This window comes from Hemiscyllium ocellatum, chromosome 2 (assembly GCF_020745735.1).
Source record: "Hemiscyllium ocellatum isolate sHemOce1 chromosome 2, sHemOce1.pat.X.cur, whole genome shotgun sequence".
Taxonomy (NCBI): domain Eukaryota; kingdom Metazoa; phylum Chordata; class Chondrichthyes; order Orectolobiformes; family Hemiscylliidae; genus Hemiscyllium; species Hemiscyllium ocellatum.
Window position 1 is genome coordinate 94,577,070 of NC_083402.1, and position 20,522 is coordinate 94,597,591.

The 20,522-nt window shown below is 38.8% G+C and overlaps 1 protein-coding gene across 4 annotated transcripts in view; it reads left to right on the forward strand.

Moving 5' to 3' along the window:
* LOC132824249 (selenocysteine insertion sequence-binding protein 2-like) overlaps window positions 1-20,522 on the forward strand; it is a 118,267-nt gene that overhangs the window by 91,445 nt on the left and 6,300 nt on the right. For 2 of the 4 annotated variants that reach the window (XM_060838575.1, XM_060838602.1), the window contains 4 exons: window positions 6,235-6,455; window positions 9,903-10,057; window positions 17,508-17,706; window positions 19,834-20,100. In XM_060838575.1, the coding sequence (XP_060694558.1) occupies window positions 6,235-6,455; window positions 9,903-10,057; window positions 17,508-17,706; window positions 19,834-20,006 (748 nt within the window). In that variant the 3' untranslated portion in view covers window positions 20,007-20,100. Of the gene's footprint in view, window positions 1-6,234; window positions 6,456-9,902; window positions 10,058-17,507; window positions 17,723-19,833; window positions 20,101-20,522 lie in introns of those variants that run through there. The other 2 variants (XM_060838582.1, XM_060838594.1) reach the window with 2 other exon arrangements.

Genomic DNA, 20,522 nt, shown 5'->3' on the forward strand with positions numbered 1-20,522 from the left:
GTTTTATAATAGAAAACCTTTGGGAACCCCTTCAATGCATGTTGATAATTTTGTAGGTGGTGTTGGGGGTGGGGGGGGGGGGGGGGGGGGCGGGGAGAGAAAGGAGAGAGGATTCACCAATGACTGAAGAATAGTTTCTTGATTAAATTAGGAAGTGATTTGAAATTGGCTGTTAGACTGATCTTTGGGACAAAAGTTTAAGAGGTGGGTTTAAATGAAAGTCAAAGGGGGAAAGAGAAATAGAGTAGCAGAGATGTGCATGTAGGGAGGGAATTCCAAAGCTTCAGCCCGTGGCAACTGAAGCCCCAGTCATTATTGCTGAAATAATTCAAACTGGGGTTGCTGAAGAGAACAGAATTACAGCAGTGCAGTTCCCTGGAGACCCAAGAGACTGAGCAAGATTTACAGACAGTGACAAGGTTATGATGGAAGTTGTATACAAGAATGAGAAGTTTAAAACTGAGATGTTGCTTTATCAGGAGCAATTGTAGGTCAGCACATTGATTCTTAACTATCCTCTCGGCAAGTAGGGATGGGCAAAAAAGTTGGACTAACCATTGACCCAACCTGTAAATGAATTATTTTAAAAGAAAAACACAACGAGATGATAAGTGGATGGGACTTAATGTGGGTAAGGACATGGGCAGCAGAGTTTTGAATGAGTCAAAGTTTCCAGAGGGTAGAATGTAAGAAACTTCTCATCAAATTTGTCATTAAATCTAGAGCCACCAAAGGCATTGGTGAGGATTTCAACATCAGATTAGCATAGTCTGGTAACATTTAAGGAAGTGGAAATAGATGATGCAAATATGTGGTCAGAAGCTGATCTTAGGATCAGATATGACGCCAAGATTGTAGACAGTCTGGAACAGCATTAGGTTGTTGCTGGGGGGAGAGATGGAAGTCATTGGCTAGGGAACAGAGTTTGTTGGGATTGAAGCTAAGTTTTGATAAGCAGTATGATAAGTTTAGAAATAGTGAAGGATTTATGCTCACAAACACTATTCAAATTAACCATGTGACAAATGTATGTAAATTTGAATTATCATAAAGTGTACAATTTGCACCACCATGATAAACTTTAGCGCAGAAATAATATTTACCAACAACAACTATCAAGAAGGAAATTTCTTGGCATGAGCAGGAAAAAAAATTTGAAAAATTTTAAGAATATTTTTAATCAAGTAATGAGTTGAGTACATCCACGCGAGGCAATTTTTAACTCTGGCCCATCAACAAATATAATGGAGTTTCAGCTTGGGTGTCCTCTAACACTTTAGACCTTTTACAATCCATATGATTGAGGTATTAGATATGCTTTTAAATTCTGGGGCTTAATTCCACATCAGTGCTAAGCTATGTGGAATGCCCTGGAAATGGAGAAATCTAATCAATACTGTGAGTTTCTCTATATCATATGGATTGCAGTAGTTCAGAAAAGGTGGCACATCACTACCACTTTCTCAAGCAAATTAGGGAAGCGCAACAACTGCTGGCCTGTATAGCAATGTGTGTATTGTGCATATCCCAACAAATAATAAAAGTCTTCACACAGGGTACAGTATGTTTATGGATGCCTAAAACTAGCTTGTAAGTGTGCCACCTTGTTTGGAAGTTAAAATTCAATTGATGACTATCTCTCATGTTGAATTCCCGTGAGTATAGGTCTAAATCTCTCAATATTCCCTCATAAAATAACTCTTCATTCTCAAATATCAGTCTAGTGAAACTTCTTTGAACTGTTTCTAGTGCTCAAGGTGCAGCAACAACAATGCCTTGTACAGTTGAAGCAAGAGTCCAAGTCCTACAACCTGGAGACAGGCCCTTGGTCCCAACTGGTCCATGCTAACTAAAATGTCCATTAACACTAAATCCATTTTCCTGCACTTAGCAATTTTCTTCTAAACCATTCCTATCCAAGTATTTGTCCAAATGCCTTTTAGATGTTGTAAATGTTGCCCCCTCAACCACTTCCGCTGGCAGCTCATTGCATATACATACCACCCTCTGTGCAAAATAAAAAAAAGTTGCTCCTCAGGTTCCCTTTTATTCTTTATCCTCTAACCTTAAACTGAAGCCCTCTATTGCTGGATTCCTCAACCCTGGGAAAAAGACTGAGTGCATTCACCCTATCCATGCCTCTCATGATCTCATACGCTTCTGTAAGATTTCCCCCCTCAGTATCCTACACTCTAAAGAAAAAAGTCCTAGCTTGTCTAACCTCTCCCTATAACTCAAACCATTGAGCCCTGGCAACATCCTTGTAAATTTCTTCTGCACCCTGTTCAGTTTAATAACATTCCTTCTGTAGCAATGTGACTAAAACTAAACACAGTGCTCCAAGTGTGGCCTTGCCAACATCCTATACAACTGCAACATAACTTCCCAACTTCTGTACTCAATGCCCTGACTAATAAAGGCCAGTGTGCCAAAAGCCTTCTTCACTACCCTGTCTACTTATGAATCCACTTTCAGAGAACCGTGCACCTGAACTCCAAGGTCTCTCTGTTCCACTATACTCCTTAAGGCCCTTTTATTCACCATGAAGTGCCTACCTTGATTTGATTTTCCAAAATGCAAAACCTCCCATTTATCTATATTAAACTCCATTTTCCATTTCTTGGCCTACTTCCCCAGCTGATCAAGGTCCTGCTACAATTTCTGATAGCCTTCCTCACTGTCCAGGATACTGCCTATTTTAGTGTCATCTGCAAATTTACTAATCATGCCTTGCACATTCTCATGCAAATCAATGATCAAGATAACAACCAATAATGGGCCCAGCACCGACCACTGAGGCAATTCACAGGCCTCCAGTCAGATAAGCATCTTTCCACTATTGCCTTCTGCTTCCTATCATCAAGCCAATTGTGTATCCAATTTGCCAGCTTCACCTGGATTTCATGCGATCTGACCTTCCAGAGCAGCCAACTATTTGGAACCTTATCAAAGTCTGCACTGAAATCCGTATAGACTACACATACTGCCCTATCCTTGTTAACCTTCCTGGTCACTTCATCAAAGGACTCGAACAAATTTGTGAGGCATGACTTCCCACACACAAAGCCACGCTGACAATTCCTAATCAAAGCCTGTCTTTCCAAATGCTTGTATATATTATCTCTCAGAATCTTCTCAACTAACGTACCCACCACAGATGTTAGCCTTGCTGGTCTATAGTTCCCAGGTTTTTCTTTGCAGCCCTCCTTGAATAATGGCACAAAATTCACTACCCTCCAGTCTTCCAGGACCTCATCTGTGTGGCTAATACTGATGCAAAAGTATTAGCCAGGGCCTCCGCAATTTCTCCTCCAGCCTCTTGCAGTGTTGTTGAATATATCTGGTCAGGACCAGGAGATTTATCCACCTTCATATACTCTAATACATCCAACACCATCTCTTTTATGAAATTGACTGTCCCCAAGATATGACCATCAACTTCCCCAAGTTCCCAAGTGTTAAAGTCTTTCTCCACGATTAGCACAGAGGATAAATATTCATTGAGAACCTCGCCCATCTCCTGCAGTTCTATATGTACATGCCCACTTTGGTCCTTTATTGTCCCTCTCTCTTTTAAAATAATTATGGAGAGGGACAACACTGATCCACAGGAGGAGTTATTTTTCCTTTAATATACTTAAAGAACCTCTTGGATTCATCCTAATCTTCTCAGTAAAAGCTATCTCATGCCCCCTTTTCGCCCTCCTGATTTCCTCCTTCAGTAAACTCCTGTATCCACTATATACCTCCTTGGATTCCTTTGATCCCAACTGCCTGTACCTAAGTCATACCTTGTGCTTTTTTTCTGGTCAAAGCCTCAATATCTCTTTTTATAGGGTTCCCTATTCCTGCCAACCTTGCCTTTCACCTGCACAGGATCATACAGACCTTGAACTATAGCCATCTCACTTTTAAAGGCCTCCCATTTGCTGGATGTCCCTTTGTCTGCATACAATCTATTCATTTAGCCTCTTCAAGCTCCTCTCTAATTCCATCAAAATTTGTCTTGCCCCAATTTAGAACTTGAACCTGTGGACCAGTTTTGTACCTTTTCATAACTATTTTATAATTAATAGAATTATGGTCACCGGTGCCAAAGTGTTCCCTCACTGTCACCTCAGTCACCTGTCCTGTCCTAATTCCCAAGAGTAGGTTGAGTTTTGCCCCTTCCGGACTAGGACCCTCTATATATTGCATGAGGAAACTTTCCTGAACGAACTCAACAAATTCCACCCCATTCCTCTTGGTGCTCTGGCAGTCCCCATTTGTGTTAGGAAAATTAAAATTCCCTACTATGACAACCGTATTGCTCTTGCAAATCTCCACAGTGTCTCTGCATCTTTGTTCCATTGATTCCCATAGACTGTTAGGGAGCCTGAAATACAACCTCAATAATGTCACCATCCCCTCTTATTTATTACTCCAGTCACAAAGCCTCACTGAATGACTTTTCACTTATTTCATCTCTGACTACTGTTGTGAAACTCGCCTTTATCAAAAATGCAACACACACTCCCTTCTTTCTACCCCCTCTGTCCCACCTAAAGCACCTGGTATGTAAAGCTGCTAGTCCTGTCCCTCCCTTAGCCATGTTTCTGTATGGTTGTAATATCCCTAAGTTAATCGGCCTTACCTGTCAGCCCTCTTGCATTGAAATAGATGCAATTTAATCCAACAGGCATTCCTTGCACCCTGTTGAGTTCCGGCCTGACTGGTCTCTTCACTTTACCATTTCTGATTACTGTCTCCTTCTAGCTTTGCATGTGCCTCCCTGCTGTTGAGGATCCTTGTGTACTGCACTTTTATACTTTTTCCCCTTTGCAATAAAGATCACACGTCATTTAGCTTCCTAATTGTTTGCTGGTTCAGCACATTTTTATGATTCATGTACAGGTCTCCCAGATCCATCTATACCATGTCTTTCTATTTCCTCTCCCCATTTAATTATTTGTTTTTAAATTCTTAACCCCTAAAGTGGGAAACCTTGCATTTTCTAACCTTTGTATGCCATCTGTTAAATTTTGATTCATATAATATATCTTTATTACCTTTTAAGACTAATTGTTCTCCCTACAACTTGCTTTCCTACTCATTTTTATATTGTCAGTAAAATTGCTCCAATATAGTCAGTCTCTACATCCACGCCATTATCATGGATGGTAAATATTTGAAGCCTCACAGCTGATCCCTGTGGCCATTTTACTGATTGCAATTTGCCAATCTGATTCTCATCTCGACTCAGTTTCTTTTCCATATTGATATATCACTCCCAGCACTCTAATTTTGGCAGTAACCTTTTATGTAGCACCTTTTATTGAATGCCTCTTGGAAACTCGTATGCTACATCCATTCTTATCCCTTGGTCCACCCTAATTGTTATATCCTCAAATTACTCCAAAGAATTTGTTAAAAAATCTAAACAGTTCTGTTTTTCATAGATTTATATTGTATTGTTGATCTATTATTTGAATAGTGGATAGTTTTGTGATGATTGTAGAAAATACTAATGATTATAAGAATGAGGGTTTATGCTCATAATCTTTAAAACAAAATTGTTGTATGCAGATAGTGCTTTTTCTGTGCAAAATGAAACTATTTAAGCTCTTAAAGTCAGAGACTTCAAACTTGAACGGTCTCAGTAAATATCTGCATACATGCTTGATAACAGAAACATATTGGTTATGAAATGACTTTTAATTATCTACTTAGTTTAAATCTGTATAATTTTCTATAGTATCGGATTTATGATTATTTTTCCAATACTATTCTCTACAACCTGTCATCCTTCACATCTGTAAATTTAATTTCTTTAAATAATCTATTGCCTGAATCATCATACTTCTCTATCATCTCTCTCTTCCCTTGACTACATTGGCTTTGAATCTTAATTTACCTCAAATATTTAGGCATTCATGGCTTTACCGCTCCTTCTACTCTATATTTGCATCACCAATATGATCATGCAAATTTGCTTGTACTGTAATTTTCACTCCTCCATTGTACTTGTGATTTATTATCATCTGAATTCAAAAATCATAGAATTTCAGATTGTAATTTGTAATGCAAATTTCTACTTTGCCTGTTGGCTTTGCCTATTATCATATGATGAGAACAGCAAGTGCAAATTTTTCGTGAGTTTCATTCCTCTGCTGACACCGACACCATGTTTTTCCTTGCGTAACATATACTTTGCGATAGTTTCTCACCATGTGCATGTTTTTATTTCTCATTAAGATATTGCAGCCAAGTGCTCAGTAAAGAAGTTGATAACTATGTGTCTGACCTGCTGAAAGAACTTGTCCGTTTCCAAGATCGTTTGTACCAGAAGGATCCAATTAAAGCTAAGAAAAAACGTAGGATTGTAATGGGGCTGAGAGAAGTGTTAAAACATCTAAAACTGAAAAAGCTTAAATGTGTTATCATTTCTCCAAACTGTGAAAGAATACAATCCAAAGGTAAGTTGGTTGTAATTGTTCCTTTTTATAAGATGGAGAAAAGAGGATATTTAATACGAACAAGATTAGATTGTTTATCACATTGAGCACATTTTACTATTTAGTGATATCACGATTGATCTATGACCTGCCTCCATATGCTTAACATCTTTAAGACCCTCAGACATAGGAACAGAAGAAAACTATTCAGCCCATCAAGTCTGCTCCATTGAATGAATCATGGGGATCGTCAATGCTTGATTCCCTTATTGATTAAAAATCTGTCCTTTCTATCTCAAATATACTTAACAACCCAGCTTCAACAGATTTCTGTGCTAAAGAATTCCACAGATTGACTACCTGTGTCTTAAATGCACAACTCTAAGACTGTGTCTCAGGACCTAGAGATTCTCCCACAAAGGAAAACAACCTCCCAGCATCTACTCTGTCAAGCCCTTAAGGTCTCCTGTCATTCTTCTAAACTCTGTTGAGTACAAGACCAATCTATTCAACTTCTCCTCATAAAAATCCCTTCTGGATTAACCTAGTCAAACTTTATTGCCAGTATACCTTTCCTTTTATAATGTGACAAAAACCATTCACAGAATTCTAGGTGTTGTCTGACTAACGCTTTCTGTAATTTTAGCGAAATCCTCCTACTTTTACACTCCATTTCCTTAAAAAATAAATGCCAACCGTCCATTTGCCATTCCTGTTTACCTACTGAAATTGTGTGCTAGCTATTTTGTGATTCGTATATTAGAACCTTCAATTTCCCTCCTTTCTCAGCTTTCTTCAGACTTTATTCCATTTAAATAATAGACAGTACTGAAACTAAGTATATTAATTGTCTCTACCATGATTAAAATGGAGAAAAGTTGGAAGAAATGGAGAAGGAAGTACTTAGTGGGGGTGGGGGAAGCTATATGGGGGAGACGCATCTCTATGATATGAGTCTGGATAGTTACTTACTGTGTTTGCGCACAATATTAAACTGTAAGTTTTAGTATAGAAGGATAAAATACATTGGCGCAGTCTTTGAAGGCTGAAGGGCCTGTTCCTGAGCTGTTTTGTACTTTGTTTTAAAAGCATTCACTATTGCTGCTTGAATGTAATCTGGCATAATCCCTCACAATTGCTAATTTATCTTTTTAAGTATAGGACATTTAACTTTAGGTGATTTTAAGTTTTAAAGCTTCTATTGCGTTTGGCATATTTGGCTTATTGTGGATTTAATCCAGTCATTTTCCTTGTGAAAAATAATTTGAATTTGAGAATAAAGCTAAACTTCACAACATATTAAATAGTATAAAACATTGCATACACTTCAGCAGTAGATTTAGTCAAAAACTGAGCATTGTGTGACTTGCATGTTGCAAAGTTAATCCCACCTGTTCATTTATCCAAAGATTTGTCAGTTCTGCTCAGTGTTTGCTTAGATGTCAGACACTTCCTTAACAACTGAACGTTACAGACAAGCTGGGCTGATCTATTCACTGGAACATACTGTCACGAGGAACTGCATCTTCACTCAGAATCAACAGTTTCTGTATCACCTGCAATGTGGACACTGAACTGCCTCACACATATATACTTTTTTTTCTCTTGGGTTCAGTCAGAGTAACAATGTGGAAAAAAAAGAGTATTTTCTAATTTCCTAATGAATAACTTCATGTTGTTCACTCGTCATATAAGTAAAACCTATTTATAGTAAGTCCCCACCTCAAAATGTTTTTATTTAATCAAAACTTTTTATTTCATTGATTCTTAGTTGATAAAGACCCACTTTGTCAACCATAAAATGTTTGTGGACATGTAACCGGTCAGAAATATTAACACTCCAAGATGGCAGTGTCGCTTGAAGACTGAAACTTGATAACCTGCTCAATTTGAAGTTGCTAATCCAATCACAAACAAAGTTGTTCCAAATTTTCAAGTAATAATTCACCTTTTCCAAAAAGATTAGGTTGGACAACCTAGCATGGTTAGCTAGCTCAAAAGTGCACATCCTCTTTCTTTGAGTGAAAAACAAAGTTGATAATCAGCAACGATTTCCTTCTTGATTTTCAGGTTGTTGCAGTGGATGTTTCTCTGGATGGTGTTCCTCTCCATTTCCATCTTGTATTTTGGTTGTGTATGGGAGGTTTCTGATTAATATTCTTCTAAAATTATTCCTAAAGTTGAACAATGTCAAGGTCACATGATGGGGAAAGCTAATCATTTAAAATTAACTCATTCATCCTGAACTACCCTGAAGTCTGCCTATTGTGACACCTGACTTTTTAAAAATGTCTCCACTGTTAAATCTTGAAGTCTGTTTTATGTATTGAATATGCCATGAAAAGTTTTTTTTTTATAAATACCAAGTTTGTGTTTTCCGTGTTGGTGCTCCCTCTGTCCAGTTCATGAAATTTAAAGTAATCATATAAGTTTATCTTTACATTCCTACAAATACCTCTTTCCTTGTTGCTGAGACATTTACCAGGAATCAGCCATTGTTCACTTGAGAGTTGTTCACTGCACAACCTCTCAGGTTTGAATGTCTCTCATGTGTTCAAGTAACTAGAACTACACATCATACTTTTCAGTGCAATCTGACCAATGCACGTCACAATTCAACTATTTTTGACTAGTATTTCACTATTCTGATTGTGTAATTCATCTTCTGTTGGGCTTATTGATTTCTGCTGAACATTCATTCAGCTCATTTAACTTTACCCAGACTCTTGGATCCCTTTTAATTTAGCCTATTTGGAGAGATTGTATTTTGCTTGTTTTTCTGTCCTTAGATTTAACTTGAACAAGAATCAATCATTTCTAAATTGCCACCTCAAATTTCACTGACCCACATAAGTTGGAATCATTTCCAAAGTTCAGCACTTGGACATTTAACCTTTGAATCTATGGTCTGATACCTAGTGCTGGAAATCTGAACATTATACGTTCTTTATTTCTCACCCCATCACTGGCACAACTGCCTTTCACCCAGTTGTTTATATATCCCTTGGGTTAACCCTACTTCTTCACTGTTTTGAATATTTTGTTAACTAAGAGTGTTTCATGTAGACCATTGTCAAATGTTATTATATAACCCCTTTTAAGAAGGGTTATTTAAGTGAAAGGGAGTTCAATAGTTTGTGAAGTAATTACAGAATCCAAACCAAGGAGTATGGAGGCATATTAAGTACTAGAATGAAGAAAAGTGGGATATATAGTGGATGGAGTCCAAGAAAGGAAAAGTTAAGAAAGAGTTACAGCCACAATTCAAGTTGTGAACTGAACCAACTGCATGGCCTATGTGGGAAATGGACTAAAGTGAAACTTTTATTGGTTTATTTTAAATTAGATGGCTTTGTGGTAAAGACTCTTGGGCCGGGGTACACTTGGCCACTCAAATTGCAAAATGTAGAATATTGGCTTTATTAATATACCTAGATATTAAAAATGTTTAAAAATTGTTTTATCCAGGTGGCTTAGACGAGACGTTGCACACAATAATTGAAGTTGCCCGTGAACAAGAAATTCCATTTGTCTTTGCTCTCAATCGTAAAGCTCTAGGGCGCTGCGTAAACAAAGCAGTTCCTGTTAGTGTGGTTGGAATCTTCAGCTATGATGGTGCTGAGGTTAGTGAGCAAATTAGTGATTGACTTTTTCGGTGTCAAGAATGGGATGTGTATTTCAGAAGGGATTCCCGAAAGGGTCTGTATACAACATCTACGAATGTATGTTTTAAAAAATATCTAAGCAAGTCAATTGTATTTTACAAATATTCATTTTCTGTACTGTTTATGCTGGTGTCTGGTCTATTTGTATTTCATAATTGTAGGAAATGATTAACAATAGATATATTTGTTGACTGAATAGTGTCTTAATAAGAATACTGCATTATTAACCCCTTTTAACAGAATAGGACAAATTGACATAGAGTCTAATTTACCTTAAAATGTTGATAAACCATTCATTTATATTGTGGTACTTGTAATCTTCCTTTTAGAAACAAATTGGGCCACCATTTACTTGTGTTCATGACAAGTTTGAATTATGCGTGTCAAATCTCATTTTTGTTTCCCCACCTTGTATCAGGGCTCTGTCTCTGTAAGATTGATACAGATTTTCTGTTTCAACTTAAAATTCAGTTGGGGATGAGAGGGAGATGGGTAAACAGTTGAAGGAAAAAAATGTTGTTGCGTTATGAAATCTAGGGACCCTTTACCTCTATGCAATAAATCTCCATAGAAACAATATAAAACCCAATATCTTATGATGTGAAATAAAACAAAGAACTGCAGGTGCTGGAGATTTGAAACAAAAACACAAATTGCTGGAGAAACTCAGCAGTCTTGCAGCATCTGGGGGAAGAAGGCAGAGTTAATGTTCTGAGAGTGGTAACTCTTCTCATCATGCAGTTTGGAGACTGTATTAGGTCAGTTCACCAAAGATCTATTCAAAGAGTTAGGTAAGGTAGTCTTGAAAGGAGAAAAATTAGGAAAACAAGCATAGATGTAGAAAGAGGTAACTCCATACCTTCAAACCAACAGACTGATCATAACCAACAATCACAGAATGATGAAATCAGTGATTCTTAGGCAATAATTGGATGTGGCATTGCTGGTCAAGCCAGCATTTATTGCACATCCATAATTGTTCTGAGAACGTAGCTGTGGGCTGACTTGAACTGTTGCAGTCCTTAAGATGTAGGAGCAACCGCAGTGCTGTTAGGAAAGAACACCAAGGATTTTGATGTGAGATTTACAAGGATCTTGGCAGGGTTGGAGGATTTGAGCTAAAGGGAGAGGCTGTACAGGCTGGGGCTGTTTTCCCTGGAGCGTCGGAGGCTGAGTGGTGACCTTATAGAGGTTTACAAAATTATGAGGGGCATGGATAGGATAAATAGACAAAGTCTTTTCCATGGGGTCGGAGAGTCCAGAATTAGGGGGCATAGGTTTAGGGTGAGAGGGGAAAGATATAAAAGAGACCTAAGGCGTAACTGTTTCACACAGAGGGTGGTATGTGTATGGAATGAGCTGCCAGAGGAAGTGGTGGAGGCTGGTACAATTGCAACATTTAAAAGGCATTTGGATGGGTATATGAATAGGAAGGGTTTGGAGGCATATGGGCCGGGTGCTGGCAGGTGGGACTACATTGGGTTGGGATATCTGCTCAGCATGGACGGGTTGGACCGAAGGGTCTGTTTCCATGCTGTACATCTCTATGACTTTAAGTGAAGATGATATGCAGCTTGGAGAGAAATTAGCAAATGATGGTGTTCCTATGCATGTCCTGCTGTTGCCCTTCTGGATGATGGAGATAATGGGTTTGGAAGGTGCTGTCCGTTAAGCTTAGATACATTCCTTGCTGTGCATAGTGCATTGGTGGTGAAGGTTGTGAATGTGGAATGGAATGGATAGGGTGCCAGTCAGGTGGGCTGCTTTGTCCTGAATGATGTTCCAACCAATCCATGTGGCCTGCGGGAGAAGCACACTATTATCACACTGCCATTTTTACACCCGAGCCACTATTTAACTAAAAATAAGTTTCAATTAAATTAATTTACAGCTAGCTGGGCAGTCCCTGTTGTTAGATTCTCACTAAAAATAATAAATACACTATTATGTAAACAATAATCTAAATTCCAGTACTAAACTACTTTACCACTAGCGTAAATCCCAATACTCTCAAACCTTATGGGTATGAAATGTTTAATGGAAATTGAAGGGAAGGGTAAATCAAATCACTTGACCACCACTAACCAATCAGGAGCCCTTCTGTCCAAAATGTCACTTTTGAACTTACGATGTAATGAAATGAAGCTCCGACAAAATGCCCCATGTAACAAATCAAGGTCATTGCTCCACGCTTGAGTTTTTAACCTGCTCCTGTCGCTGTCTCCTCCAAACTGGCCTCTCTGGTTCTGGTTCCCTGCTGCTGATTGAGATAAATGTCCTACTCTAAACTAGCAGTTGTGGTGACTGCGCCAAGTTCTCCCACAGTACTCCTTGGTTACTTAACACCTGTGAACTCTGGAACAGCTTGGCTAGGAATACAGCTTATTCTGGCACACAATTAATGAGTACTAGATTAGATTAGATCAGATCACTTAGTGTGGAAACAGGCCTTTCGGCCCAACAAGTCCACACTGATCCTCCGAAGAGCAACCCACCCAGACCCATTCCCCTACATCTAACACTATGGGCCTAACTCGCCTAACCTGCACATTTTTTGGACTGTGGGAGGAAACCGGAGCACCCAGAGGAAACCCACGCAGACACTGGGAGAATGTGCAAACTCCACACAGACCGTTGCCTGAGGCAGGAATTGAACCCGGGTCTCTGGCACTAACCACTGTGCTGCCCACTATTTTCAGAATACTGTCAAGGACTATAGCCTTTGCAATATCCAGTGTCTTCAGCAGCTTCTTGAAATCACATGAAGTGAAGACTGGCATTAATGATGCTAGGTTATGATGGCTTGTGTTTCTGGCTGAAGATGATTGCACATGCTTCAGCTTTGTCTTTTGCTGTGGTGTTTAATTGTCCACCACCATTCACAAGTGGAAGTGGCAGGACTGCAGGGTTTAACTGTGACCTGTTGGTTATGGAATAGCTTAGCCCTATCTATAACAATCTGTTTCCTTCATGCAGGTAGTCCAATGCTGTAGCTTCACTAGGTTGATGACTCATTGTTAGGTATGTCTAACGTTGTTCCTGGGATGGCCTTCTGCACTCTTCATTGTACTAGAGTTGGTTCCTTAACTTGATAGTAATGATGGAGTGGGAAGTATGCTGTGTCATGACTTTATAGATTGGAATTAAGTATAGTTCTGCTGATGATGACCCACATGACCTGAAGTGTCCAGTCAGTGTCATACAGCACAGAAAGAGACCCTTCTCTCCAATTTGTCCATGCTGAACAAGTTTCTCAAACGAAAATAGTCACGTTTGCCTGTGTTTAGCCCATATCCCTCTCAACCTTTCCTATTTATTTACCTGTCTAAATGTCTTTTCAATGTTGTAACTGTACCTACATCTACCAGTTCCTCTAGCAGTTCTTTCCACATATGAACCACTTTGTGAAAAAGTTGCCCTTAAAACATCCCTTGTAAATCTTCCTCCTCTCACCTTTTTTAAAAAAATGTACCCCAAGTTTGAACTCTGAGCCTAGGGAAAAGCACTTTGCTATTCACCTTATCTACGCCCTTCATGATTTTATGACCTCTACAAGGTCATCCCTCAACCTACTACACTCCATTGAAAAAAGTCTGAGCTAATCCACCTCTCCTCATAACTCAAACCCTCCTGTTCTGGTAACATCTTTGTAAATTCCCTCTGAATCTTCTCCAGTTTAGGAATATCCTTCCTATAGCAAGGCAACCAAAAGTATACACTGTAATCCAAAAGTGACCTCATCAACATTCTATACAACAACTACATTCTGGGTGTGTTCAAAATATTAGCTTGGTGGTGGTGCTGCACAACACAGTAGAGGGTATCTCCAATGTGAAGATGGACTTTGTCTTCTCAAGGACTATGGAGTGGTCACTCTGTCATGAAACTGTTATGGACAGATGCATCACAATAGGTAGTTTAAGAACAAAGTGAAGTAACTTTTAGTGCCATTCTTAGTCCCGTCACAAGCTGCTATATACACAGTATCGTAGCTGAGTTCTTTAGGCCCTTGGTAGTTCAGTTGGTGCTACTAAGCCAGTCTTGTTGATCGACATTCAGGGCCCACCTGAAATGCGTTTTATGTTCTTAGTGCTTCTTCCACTTGATAGTCAACTTGGAGGAGGACTATTTATTAGCAGAGGAGGGTGTGGAAAGTGGTAATCAGTGGGAAGTTTACCCATGTTTGACCTGATGACATGAGACTAAATGGGTTTGAAGTCAATGTTGAGGACTTCCAGGGCATCTGCTTATGAAAGAGAAGTCAGAAGATTAATAAATTGAACCAGGAGTAGACCATATGGCCTGTTCAGTATGCTCTGCCTTTCAGTATGATCATTGGCTATACTTTGACTTCAGTTCCAATGTCCTGCAAGCTGTTCATGTTCCTTAATTCATGAACCTTTATCGAGCTCTTTGAGGATGTGACTAGAAAAGTTGATGAGGGTCAAGCTGTGGATGTGGTGTAAATGGACTTCAGCAAGGCATTTGATAAGGGTTCCCCATGGTAGGCTCATTCAGAAGGTCAGGAGGAATGGGATATAGGGGAACTTCGCTTTCTGGATACAGAATTGGCTGGCCAACAGAAGACAGCGAGTGGTAGTAGAAGGAAAATATTCTGCCTGGAAGTCAGTGGTGAGTGGTGTTCCACAGGGCTCTGTCCTTGGGCCTCTACTGTTTGTAATTTTTATTAATGACTCGGATGAGGGGATTGAAGGATGGGTCAGCAAGTTTGCAGATGATACAAAGGTTGGAGGTGTTGTTGACAGTATAGAGGGCTGTTGTAGGCTGCAGCGGGACATTGACAGGATGCAGAGATGGGCTGAGAGGTGGCAGATGGAGTTCAACCTGGATAAATGCGAGGTGATGCATATTGGAAGGTCGAATTTGAAAGTTGAGTACAGGATTATGGATAGGATTCTTGGCAATGTGGAGGAACAGAAGGATCTTGGTGTGCAGGTACATAGATCCCTTAAAATGCCACCCAAGTGGACAAGGTTGTTAAGAAAGCATATGGTGTTTTGGCTTTCATTAACCGGGGTATTGAGTTTAAGAGTCATGATATCTTGTTGCAGCTCTATAAAACTTTGCTTAGACCACATTTGGAATACTGCGTCCAGTTCTGGTCGCCCTGTTATAGGAAAGATGTGGATGCTTTGGAGAGGGTTCAGAGAGGTTTACCAGGATGCTGCCTGGACTGAAGGGCTTATCTTATGAAGAGAGGTTGACTGAGCTCGGTCTTTTTTCATTGGAGAAATGGAGAAGGAGAGGGGATCTAATTGAGGTATACAAAATAATGAGAGGCATAGATAGAGTTGATCACCAGAGACTATTTCCCAGGGCAGAAATGGCTATCAAGAGGGGTCATAGTTTTAAGCTGGTTGGAGGAAAGTATAGAGGGGATGTCAGAGGCGGGTTCTTTACGCAGAGAGTTGTGAGAACATGGAATGTGTTGCCAGCAGCAGTTGTGGAAACGAGGTCATTGGGGACATTTAAGAGACTGCTGGACATACATATGGGGGTGCATACATGAGGATCAATGGTCGGCACAACATCGTGGACTGAAGGGCCTGTTCTGTGCTGTACTGTTCTATGTTCTAATTCTGTGGGATAAAATTTGACTGACAACCTGAAACTACACCACACGCCCTAGCACCCCAGTCTGAGACTGTTCTATGTTCTCAAGTCAGGGAATACAACCTTGAAGTTTTAGTCCTGTCAATCCACTGCAGAATATTTGTATGTCAACCATGCATTCTTTCAAACTAGAGAAAATCAGCCTGATTGAAGTCAGCCTTGCCTCCCTCCCTAATAGCATTGTGAATGTACATACCGAACATGGACTGCAGAGGTTCAAGAAGGCACCTCATCACCATTTTTCAACACCAACCAGGACTGGGGTAATGAATGCTCTCCAGCCAGAGGCACCCACATTCCAGGAGTGAATTTTTAAAAAAATTTGCATTTTTGTTGTACTGCCTCTAATGCAAGTATATCTTTCTAGCCACATGGGGACCAAAAATGTGCACACGTTCTCACTTGTACAATTGTAACAAGACATCGTTATTAGAATCAGCAAGATAACATGCTGTGGAATAGTCAAGAGGATTGTTGTGAAATGGTATTTGGGGAGTTGACATAGTTGGAGAGGTTTCAGGAGCATAAGGCAGCAGTGAACTCTGAGGAGGATTTGAATTGGAGATGCAGACAATTGGAATGTAGTTTGGGTATTCTTCAACTGATAGTACATTATATCATTGCTATCAGTTTGTCAGAAATATTAGCAAGGTTCAGAAAACTTAAGACCTGGCAGTTCCTGTAAATTATTTCTGACTGCCATTTTCTGCTGTAAGTGCTTTAAGGAAGAGAGATATTTCATACTAATTGTTAGTTCCAGCTGCATTATACCTTCAGAGAAAGTGGTTGGAAATTTTATTTCAGAAGGGCCCAAAGAATCTGTTCATCTTCCAGAGAATATTTTAAAGGTCTAACCAACATGTCTTTCAAGTAACAAAAATGTGCTGGAGGTACTTAGCAGGCCTGGAAAAAGGTAAATGATTTGAATCCTGACCCAACCTTATCTGCTTTTCTCTCAACAGACTTCCTGCAATTTCTCCAGCATACTACTTTTTGTTTCAGATTTTCAGAAACCACAGTTCTTTTTTTTCAGTCTTTGAGTGGTTACCTCCATGAAAGTCTGCATTCTCAGAATACTCTGGTAGCTGGATACTGGTCAAATATAAATCAGTATGAAGTATGTTGTCAAATGTACCGTGCAAACAGCTGGTATCATTGTCAGTTATCAATTACAGGATGAGCGCAACAAAAATGTCGCAAAAAATTTATTTTGTCAGATTCTCAGAACTTTTAAAGGGTTAGGGTAGCAGCTTATATGCTGAACTAAAGCTGCTAAATTCTTTTAGAGCAAGACGGTTTGAAGCAAGGTGAGACAATCTTTGATGAATAAAATTAAAATGAAGCTGAACCATCATAAAGTGGTCACTATCTTCAAATGCAAATTTAGGTGATAAAAGTGAGTGAATTTGTAAGATTTCTGTTCGAAGAATCATATTATTCAGTCGCTTTTGTAGATGAGGGTCCATTGGGGGATCTTTCATGGACACCTTCATATTCTGTAAATCAGGATTCAAATTAATCAACTGCTTAATGTATTATTTGAAGCATTTGATCATTTGACGATAATTCACTGAAATCATAAAATAATGTCAAAAGTATTGTTTCTATTTTCTGTAGGGAATACCATTCTAAAAACTGAAATCTCTGCTAATTTGAAAAGTGAATTTCTGGTAGCTGGATTACAAAAATAGAGATTTACGCTATTGTTAAACCAGAAAATGGCTTGATAAGAATATATATTTTGACCTAAATTTTTGGATATTTCACTTAACAGAATCAATTTCATCAAATGGTTGAACTCACTGAAGAAGCAAGGAAAGCATATCAGGAAATGCTTAATGCCCTAGAGCAAGAACTTATAGCAATTGAAGGGTGTTCAGAAGAGCCATTGTGTAATCTGATAGAGGAAAGCACAACTACGTTGGATAACATGACCTCTCAGTCCTTTTTGGAGGCTGGTGAACCAGAATATGGTGCATATCAAATATGGTGTAGTATTAAATCTTCACTCAAACTTTCTTCGCAGCACTTATACATGGGACACTTATACTTTTGAATTGTGAGATATTGGTTAAATTGCAATCCTGCACACAGTTCTGCAAATTAGGAATGTAATAAAATTCTCACACATTCTACTATTAGAAATGTTTAAATTACTTGCAAACTTCTCCCTCATTAGCAGGGGTACTGAGGCTGTAGGATCTATATATGTAAGTTGTCTAGATACCGTAAAATCTAGCATTTTTGTTGTAAAAACGTTACATCTAGGATTTTATATGACAATTTATAGAGCTCTTTTAACATAATTCAACATGCCAAGGCTTTCGCAGAGCTAATAAAAATCAAAATACAAGTAGATTTTAAGATAAATATCAAAAATTTAAGACAAAGACTTAGGTCTCAAAGAGAGTCTTCAATGAGGGAAGTGAGTTTACAGATCAGTGAAGACAGAAAATTCCAGAGTCGAGGCCCTAAACAGTGACCAATCGTGTCAGCATGGAGTTCATAGTTGAACAAAATTTGCTCTAATTTAGGGCATGGGCCACGGAACTTTCGACACAAGGATCTTTTAAGTTGTCACCTCTAAAGGGAGATTAGGCTTTTCTTTGCAGTATTGGTTTTGGGCCCAGTGTTGAACTTCAGTAAGAAGCATTATTACAAAGAAACAACTGTAAGGGTCTTGTGATTTAAGGCTCTCAGCACTGAAGGGAATTTAGGGGAAAAAACCCTTACATACCCATTGTAGTTAATAGACAATCATAGAATCCCTACAGTGGGAAACAGGCCATTTAGCTCAACAAGTCCACATCGACGCTCCGAAGAATAACCCACCCAGACCCATTCCCCTATCCTATTACTCTACATTTACTCCTGACTAATGCACCTATCCTATACATCCCTTTATACTATGGGCAATTTAACATGGCCAGTTCACCTAACCTGCACATCTTTGGACTGTGGGAGGAAACGGGAGCACCCAGAGGAAACACATGCAGACATGGGGATAATGTGCAAATTCCACATATACAGTCACCCGAGGCTGGAATCGAAATTGGATCCCTGGCACTGTGAGGCAGCAGTGCCAAACTCTGCGCCACCTTGCCGCCCATTCAGGCAAGGTAAAAGCATAATTCTGTTGTGAATTAACTTGATGCCTTATTAACCTTTAAAAGTTTTAATTAAATTAGCTTGTCCCACACAAGACCAGTGGAAACAATACACAGCAGGACACTGCCACTGGCCCTGGTAGATAAAAATCTCTCACTCTAGCCCATTTGGTGTCCTGTTTTTTGTTTTGTTAGGTCCTCTTTGACCACCCCCTTTTACACCTGGTGGTGCCCATTGAACTGCTACTCTGGTACAATATACTGTACATCTGGAAGCCAAAATAAGTGTGATGCCATTCTCCATTGTCTTTCCATCATGATTTCATTTAGAACCCTCTGAACAATTCCTTTCCTTCTCCTCTTTCTTCCTTTGCTCCATTTGTACTATTTCAACTTCAGTTAATCTTTTAGACTCTAATCTGCTATATATTCTCAATCTTCAAAAAAAATTAGCTATATTGCTTCTTCTTGACTTGCATCATTCAGTTTGAATGTGGGACTAACATGGAAAAGTTTCTATTGTAGTGAAGAGCAAGTCAACTCCAGAGCAGTTCTGAGAACCCATGTGCACTCAAACCAAGAAGTAAACTTGTATTCCAGGTGATAAAGGATTAGTCTGAGTTTAACTCAGTTTATGTTCTCCATTGATGTGAAAAGTAGAATATATATTTTCAACCTTTAGTAAACATCTGTCCAAAATCTGCAAAAGAAAATTTGTTTCAAATAAATTAATTTAAAAGGTATCTGCTATATGTTATCATCTGTTTAATGTACCATTATGAAATGATACCATAATGTTGCAGTCAAACAGGTCTATTTTCCAAAAACCCAGTAAGCTGCATTTGAGTTTACTTAGAATACTGGATAAGTTATTTTGTTTTACTTTGTTTCTTAATTGCAACAGAGTACAAAAACAGAAATTCCTAATGGATGTTGCAGTTTGATATATCTAATTTGCAAAAAAGTGAATATTGTGATCTATCACTCTTATAGTTACTACGTGGAGAAACTTGCTCAAGAGACAGTCTAACTCCAACCTATCCAACACTGAAAATGCAGGAACTTCAGAGACTCTACATTGTGAATCAGAAGAAGAAGCTGGTGATTCAGTACAGAATTTTCCAAAAACCATTCTTGATTTTGAGTGTCAAACAGCAATAAGATGAATGAATGTGAATTTTCATTGCACTAAAATGCTTCTGCAGCTGTCTCTCCGCTATTTTGTGCAGAACAAAGTGATTAAAATTTAGACCAAGTGAAAAGCCCTTCCTTGGATGAATGTTCCCTTCTTTGGAAAAAATGCAATGTGCAAAATTCTATCAACCAAGTGAAATTAATCCAATTAATATCTAATTGTTTAGTTAACATTCTTCAGCCAATGATAAACATTAGTTAACATTAAATAGATTGAAGAAATCAAGTTAAGAATGATAGATAACAACAGAAAGCTACATTATTACTCAGTTTACCCTATTCCTGAGATTGAAATTTACCATAGCTTGCGCCAGTCCCACTTCAGTTTAAAAACTCCTGCAATTAAGCAGCTTTTGTACAGTGCAGTTTTCCATTTTCTTGAAATTCACAATTTTCTACTAGATTCCATTTAAGAAGGCTGGTTTGATCTGAGACAGAACAGCAACAGTGTGTAGTGCAGGAAAGTTTGATGGCAAGTAGATACCAAC